The following is a 7,927-nucleotide window of genomic DNA, read 5'->3' as shown; positions in this document are numbered from 1 at the left end:
CCGAAATGAATTAATTTTGTATCCTTAGGCATTACCTTTATAATAATCATGATAATAAACATTGAATAGATTTTTTTTTTACTCTAACAAAGTACTCAATCAAATTTTCTATGAATACTTTATTATTAGAGATAATTTTTTTCATAGAATTTTGAAAAGGGAACCTACAGTATAAATGTTGTTCTTTACAGCATTTATTTTATTCGTCCTAAACTGCCACTCTTCCAAAAAAGGCTTGATGTACTACTCAGTGGTGTGCTTAACCTCCTTTATCATTATCATTGCGATAGAATTTTCACCATATCAGTTATGAAGCTTTTTTGTAGGATTAGGGTATATAAAAATAACTATGACAAAATATTCCTTTATTAAAACATAATGGAACATTGTACTGTACTAGATTTCAAGCTGTAAAAAAAAGAAATTTCATGACTCACTACAGCCTTATAAATATTGCCATCTTTTATGTTTCCACAGGCAAATTTCAATTATTTGTACTTCAATACAAAATAAGAATGAATGACTCAGGGGGTCTAATAAAAAACATACCATACTTATCACTCCTTGACAGGTAGATTAATTTTACCTTCTTCTCTTCAAAGATTTTTATATTAGTATTTCGAAAATATTATTAAAGAGCAACTGCTGAAGTATTCTAATTTCATGCCATATGCTTAACCATTTTTTTTGTGTGTGATTTCAGTACTTATCAACTCCTTCATGTTTAAGTAACCATAACTTAACAGACTGTCTTTTTCCACCATGATAGAGACCCATGTCATTTGAACGCACAACTCTGTGACAAGGAACGATGATACCTGTTGGATTGTTCCGCATAGCTGACCCAACTGCTCTCACTGCACCTATCAATGAAAAAGATAAAATTCTACAGATGTCAGCCAATGACAATCTAAAACTACATGCTACACTCATGCAGTTTTCAAATATGATCTTTTAAAACATAGTTACATGGACATATTTTCTAACATCTTTTGGTATCTTAACTTTAAAAGTTTTGCATGAGGCATGAGTAAGTTAAGAAAAAAAAAATGACTTGCATACACAGTACATATGAGTAATTTGAGTACCAAAAAACATGAAAAATTCAGATGTGATTTGTATTTTTTCCAAATGATACAAACCTTAGCTATTTATAGGGGTAATACTTTCAGTGAAGCTGAAAGGACGAGCCATTAAAATTTAGCGAGGGTAAACTACCCATCCCACTAGTTAGCGGACAGAAGGGGGGTAGCTTGCTACCCCTCCCACTAACACATGGGTGATTGAGCTCACTTTGCTTGGAAGTAGGACTTCAAGGGGGACTGGCAGGCAAGTATGTATAAATAGCTAAGGTTTGTATCGTTAGGAAAAATACAAATTACCTCCGAATTTTTCGTTTATTCCATAACTGGAATACAAACCAAAACTATTTATCGGGGTGACTCACCCATTAGAAGGGTGGATGTCCCTGACAATCTGGCTTCTTGGCTTTACCCGGGGTACTCCCTATTAGGCAGAGATTAGTATGACAATAAGGAGACTCTAACACCTCGCTAAACCTGCAATGCATGGTCTGCGGCCTACACAAGCTGTGTGTGATGAGAAACTAGCAATGTGACTGTCAAGGTAAATGTTATTTTGAGACTTGCAGGGAATAACCGAGGAGACCGAGACATTCCCAATACCACCTCGCAGGGTAAGGGGACGCAACAGAATTGGGACAATACTAGGATACACGAGGGAGCAATGTTTTACCTGCAGAGGTTTGAGGTCAGCTTGTGCAGAGGACCCAGGATGTCGATTTCCCCAAGAGAAAGGAGGATGAAGAAAGAAAAAGAGCTAAACTTTCCCTTTCATTCACTCAGACAAAAACTGGGGCCACCAATGCCCTCAACCTTCTTCTACTTGTCCGATAAGGAGCTTGAGGTACTAAACCAGCTGTTGTGCATTCACCACAGGACTGATAGAAAACGTATCGAGGTTCCTGTGTGTCACGCCTTGCAGGTAGCGGGCAGTGAACATAGTTTGACGTTTCCACACGCCCACTTGCAATACCTGCATCACAGAGTATTTCTTCTTGAAGGCCAGAGACGTAGCTATGCCCCTGACAACATGGGCTCTGGGACGACGTGCTGGAGGAGAATGGGGGTTCAGAGCAAGGTCAAGAACCCTGCAATTTCATGCGAAGATTGTGTTTTCCATGATCTTCCTCTTGTTCCTGCCTCTGCTGATAATCAGTGAGGGCGCTCTGGGCCGAGCTGCTGCTGATCTCTTGAGGTAGCGCCTCAAACATTTTACTGGGCATAGTAACAGATGATTGGGACGACAGTTAAAGAGCGGAGACTCGTTATCCGGAGGGAGTCGAATCTACGATCCGAAACCTTGGATTCTGAGTCTTGGCAACAAGCTCAGGGACGAAGCTGAAGCTTACCTCTACTCATCCTCTTGAATGGGCGACGTCAAACAAAAGACCATGAAGTTCGCTAACCGGTTGGCTGAGGCCAAGGCGAGCAGGAACACTCTTCCAAGTTAGAAGGCAAAATGTTTCCTGCCGTAATGGTTCGTACGGGGATCCTTCTAGGAACTTAAGAACTCGAACCACGTGCCATGGGGAAAGTCTCACTTCTGACTGAGAACAAGTAAGTTCATAACTTTGTATGAGGATGGAAGTTGTAAAGATGAGGAAAATGCCCATTCCTTTTGGTTTAAAGGCAAGACTCAAGGTTAATCGATGGCCTTTAATTGCTGAAACTGAAAGATGCATTTCCTCCTTCAATGCACGAGAAATTCCTCTGTTGCTGGAATAGTGGCATTGAATGGATTGAGACCCATTCAGCGGCATCAACCACAGAAGACGTTCCACTTCGCCTGGTAGAATGAAACTGATGACTTTCGCAGCTATCCAGACATTCCCTTCGCGACTTGTTGCAAAAAACCTCTCTGAGAGAGGAGATGCTGGATGGTCTCCAGGCGTGAAGGTGTAGCGAAGCTACTGTGTTGTGGAAATATTGACATGTGGCTGTCTGAGTAGATTGTGTCATGGAGGAAGTTCTCTTAGGGGCTCCGTCAGGAGCAGCAGAAGGTCAGGGAACCATTCTGCATGATGCCATAGCAGAGCTATGAGGGTCATCGAAAGATTGACCCATGTTCTGGTCTTGTTGAATACTCTTCTCATCAGACAAAATGGTGGGAATGCGTATACGTTGATGTTGTCCCACAGTTGTTGGAATGCATCTTGCCAGAGAGTCTTGGGATAAGGGATTGGGGAGCAGTCCAATGGGAGCCTTAAGTTCAGGGGCGTTACGAACAAGTTTACAACCGGGGAACCCCACAAAGTCCGTACTTTGTTGGCTACAGGATGATCCAAAGCCCATTTGGGACCCACTATCAGCAATGCTATGCTCAGATTGTCGGCGAGCACATTCCTCTTGCCTGGAATGAAGCGAGCTGATAGTGAGACCGATTGGACTTCTGCCCATCTCAGTATCTCTACTGCAAGATGGGATAGGGGCTGCGAAAAAGTATCTCCTTGCTCCTTGATATAAGTCACTACTATGGTGTTGTCGCTCATCACCACTACTGAGTGAGCCACCGGGAACTAGTGGAACTCTTGAAGGGCCAAAAAAAAAAACCAGCCTTCATCTCTAGTAGATTTATGTGAAGGTACTATGTCTGAGGCCCTGTGGTGCAGCACATGGGACACCCCTTCCCCCTTCTTTTGATGCATCCGAGAATAGCATCAAATCAGGAGGGAGAAGAAGATTAACACCCTTCAGCAGATTCTCATCTACCAGCCACCATTTGAGATCCGTCTTTTCCTCTGATCCCATGGGAATCAGAGTGTCCAGGGAATCGAAGGCCTGATTCCAATTGGACTTCAGATGCCACGAGAGAGATAGAATCCTGAGGGGCACTAGACATGCCAAAGATGATAAATGTCCGAGAAGACATAGCCCCTTCTGGGCTGGGAGTTCTTCTCGTTTGAGGAAAGGCTTTGCGACTTTCCTCAGCCTTGCTATCCTGTCCTCTGATGGGCAGGCTTGTATTGTTTGATGTGTAATACCATGCTCAGGTATACCAGTCTACGAGAGGGAAACTGGGAAGACTTCTAGAGATTACCATGATCCCCAGATCTTAGCAAAGTATCAGAAGTTTGTCTCTGTGTTGAAGAAGAGTTGCCACCGAGTCTGCTAGGATTAGCCAGTCGTCCAGGTAATGAAGGAGACAGATGCCGGACCTGTGAATCCAAGATGACACCACGGCAAACACTATTATGAATACCAGAGGTGCTGTGGAAAGGCCGAAACAGCACCTTGAATTGGTATGTCTTTTTGTCGATTCTGAATCTCAGATACTTCCTCGACTGATGGATTGGGAGCTGGAAGTATTATGAGTCCTTTAGATCCAGTGTACACAAGAAATCCTATGCTCTTATCGCTAGACTGACTGTCTGCCGTCTCCATACTGAACAAAGTCTGTTCGACAAGCTTGTTCAGATCTGCGAGATTAGTGACTGATCTCCAGCCTCCAGAAGCCTTTTTCACAAGAGTCGACTGACGAAGTGTAGGGAACCGTCGAGGACCTCCTGGAGACAGCCCTTCTCCAACATGGTCTGGACTTTAGCGTGAAGGGCCTGCCCTTTGCTGATTTCATCGCAAAGGAGCTCACAAGCACTGGATTCTTTGTCAGTGGAGGGAGAGATGAAATGAACGGGACGCGATATCCAGAACGAATTACGGAGATCGTCCAAGATTTGGCCCTGAGCTGCATCCACCTGGTCCAGCAGCTTTTAGGCATCCCCCTGCTGGTGGACAAGCAGGGAGATGACCTCTCCCAGCACTTGTGGTTTTTACTGCCACCTATCTAATGTTTTCCTCCACAATTGGACTTTTTGCCTTTCCCATGCTTGACAGGAAAGGGCTTCTAAGACACTTTTGTTTTAGAAAATGCTGCCGTTTTAATAGTTGATAGTTTTGTAAGGCTGGTCTTTGGAGGGGCTGTTAGGGCTCTTAGAAAGGGGAAACCCGTGTTGGACTTCCTCCACCTCTCTGCAGCCTGCTTGACGTCCCTTGGCTCGAAGGGGAAGAACCCCTCCATGGAGGCGTTTCGGAGCCTAGCCATCTCAGCGTTATGGCCCTGTTGGTGAAATCTCTCGGGCACCGCATCCCTTCAGACAAAAGCCTGGTGTGTTGAAGAATGTTGAGACGAGATCAGAGACTGAGGCAAAGAACAGTAACCAGAAGAGACAGGATGGACAATTTCTTCCAAAGAAGGCTAAGGAGGCAAAGAGGTGAAAGGACTCTTGCCGCCGACCGACAATGTACAAGCGTGGGATCGGCAGGCCGATCAACAGTAGGCCTCAGAAGAGGAGACTATGTGAGACTCTTTAATAGAAAGGGAAACACTCATCGGAGAGACGTGCCTCAGACTTTTCTCTTTCCCCGAAGGAGGTTCATCAGGGGAAGGAGCATGGACCTCGGCGGCGGAAGATGGCGAAGAAACAACAATGCTGACAATGTACAAGGGGTCGACATCTGATGCTGACACTAATAAGAGTCGACGAGCAATACCACGAAAAAGGCTGGGTCAATTGCTACCGCTGAGCGAGAGGCAAGCCTGTGAATCGATGAATCGACAACTCTCGAGGAGGCAATTCATGAATCGCTAAACATTTCAGACTGGTGTTAGCCCGCAGAGTCACTACCTGGTGGACCAGAAAGTCAATGGTGCGGGTGCCAGAGAGAAGGAAGGTCTCCAAAGCATTACTGGTAAAACGGTGAATGATTATTAACCACCCTACCTTCCTACCGACCATAACCAAAGCCTTTGGTGGCTGCAGTTGGTGATCCTCTTTGCATGAGGATGCGACGGCTAATGACGCACTTGAGAGCATCAGGGAAACCTCCAGCTCAAGACGTGATGGTGATTGCTAACGTGTAGACTGATAACTCGAAGATCGGTATGAGGGAAAGTTTATCCTCGTTGAGGAGCGATACCGTGATAATGCAGGATCGATCATTACAGCTGCATGAGAGGTAGGTCGGTGTGTCGACGATCCTCGAGTAGGCGACTCACACGTAGCCAAACGTGAAGGCTGATCGATGATAGATGATTCACATTGAAGTGAATCACGAACAGTTAGGCGAACGTGTTCCAAAGGGAAGCGACGCGATGGTTTGGGAACACTATGAGTTACGGACGAACGCTTGCTCGTTAAGTGACATATGAGCAATTCCCAAGACGGTGAAGGCCTAAGCGACGTGTGTAGTTGCTGAGGTGAATGCTGTTGGTAAGATGATTGCTGATGAGCAGGCAAACACTGACAAGCAGGTGATCGCTGACGAGCAGGCGATTTCCAAGGTGGTGGAAGAGCAGGCGATTCTCGCGTTCTAGGCGATTCTCGCGTAGCAGAAGCTTGGCGTGAAGTCGAATACGTAAGCGATTCATGTGTAACTGAACACTTGGGTGGTACACAAGTTTTCGATCGTTAATGATGGTCAGGTGATCCACGAGCTGATTGAAGCGTCTACGATTCATGTGTAACTCAACGCTTAAGTGGTACAGGAAATGTCAATCGTCGACAGTGGTCATGCAATTCACGAGCTGATGGAAGCGTTGGTGATTTACCCTCAGCTGGACGATAAGGAAACTGTCGAGCATGTGAGCGTTGTGATTACTGAGCGATTCACGCCCTGGAGGGTGATTGCGTTCTGAAGGAGAGAGTTGCGTTAGACTGAAACGCTCAGAACAACAGCCGAACGCTGGCTTGTTGAGCGGTGGGTGTTTGAGCGTCGACGAGCTACGAATCCCTGGACAAGGAGGTGGGCAGATGATTCACGCTGAGGCGATTCACACACCTTTGGGCATTTCACACTCTTACGGTAATCGACTCGTTTCAGATACGAGACGCATGAGAACGCTGTCGGGTAGGAGATTGAAGTTCACAACGCTAACGAGTACACGATTCCGAAAAACTGGAACAGCAGGTGATTGTTGAGCAGCAAGCAGTTCACGCGTAGCAAGCGATACCCGAGAGGGAGATGGAAGAGCAGGCGGCTGTCGAACTCCAAGCGATTCTTGCATAGCAGGCGAAATATGAGAGGTTGAACGAGCAGGAGATTATAAGATTACTCGAGTGCCATTTGTGGATGAGATCATAATGTGGGGTAGATGGAGATGGTTTGGGCATGCTCTTCGCACTCCCCAAGAAAGATTAGTTCACCGAACGTTCAGCTGGGTTCTATATGGGGCATTAGAAGAGTTAAAAGACCCAGGCCTACACGGCTAAGGACTATGAAGCGTGAAGTAGATGATGAATGGAGAGGTATTGAATTAAAAGCTCAAGATAGAGATGACTGGCATAATCTAACCGAGGCCCTTTGCGTCAATAGGCATAGGAGGATATGATGATGATAAGAACTAAAACTGTGAAAAATCAGGAAATAAGTAACAAATATATTTTTTTTATTTACTCAGAGCCCAACACCAGCACCTTTTCTCACAATTAGTGCAATTTGTTTTCAAATGTTGTAATGATATTTCCACACTATCGACACTAAAAGGTTGGTGAAACCTTATCTCAAAGAAAACCAGAACTTTTGTTTTTATGTATTGCTGAGAACAAAAATACCAAACAGTTCTAGATGTGATATAGTATATCAGTTGGTTACGGTATGTATATTACAGAATATAACATAGCGAAAACTATTGGATGAGGGTATAATAAATGAAAGAAATTCAATTAAAAATACTGTAATGACTGAAATATATCATACCAGGATTGTTAAGTCTTGATGCTAAAGCACCATAAGTGATAACCTCTCCTGGTCCTACAGTATCTGCAAGGATCTGCCAAACTTGAGCACGAAACGCTGGAAAAGAAATGTAATTTCTTATCATTGCTACTAGTTTTTGAAGAAGATAATGA

The 7,927-nt window shown here is 44.6% G+C and overlaps 1 protein-coding gene across 2 annotated transcripts in view; it reads right to left on the bottom strand.

Moving 5' to 3' along the window:
• Nucleotides 1-374: 374 nt before the first annotated feature.
• The window catches only part of LOC137640072 (methylated-DNA--protein-cysteine methyltransferase-like), a 137,855-nt gene continuing 130,302 nt past the window's right edge, over nt 375-7,927 (bottom strand). The window contains exons 4-5 of one of the 2 annotated variants that reach the window (XM_068372513.1): nt 7,776-7,871; nt 376-863 (exon numbers count right to left, since the gene is read on the bottom strand). In XM_068372513.1, the coding sequence (XP_068228614.1) occupies nt 700-863; nt 7,776-7,871 (260 nt within the window). In that variant the 3' untranslated portion in view covers nt 376-699. Of the gene's footprint in view, nt 864-7,775; nt 7,872-7,927 lie in introns of both variants that reach the window. The other variant, XM_068372514.1, reaches the window with a different exon arrangement.

This window comes from Palaemon carinicauda, chromosome 4 (genome assembly GCF_036898095.1).
Source record: "Palaemon carinicauda isolate YSFRI2023 chromosome 4, ASM3689809v2, whole genome shotgun sequence".
In the NCBI taxonomy this organism is placed as follows: Eukaryota; Metazoa; Arthropoda; class Malacostraca; order Decapoda; family Palaemonidae; genus Palaemon; species Palaemon carinicauda.
Note: the sequence above shows the minus strand (reverse complement) of the source record. Positions and strands in the feature narration are given on the sequence as shown.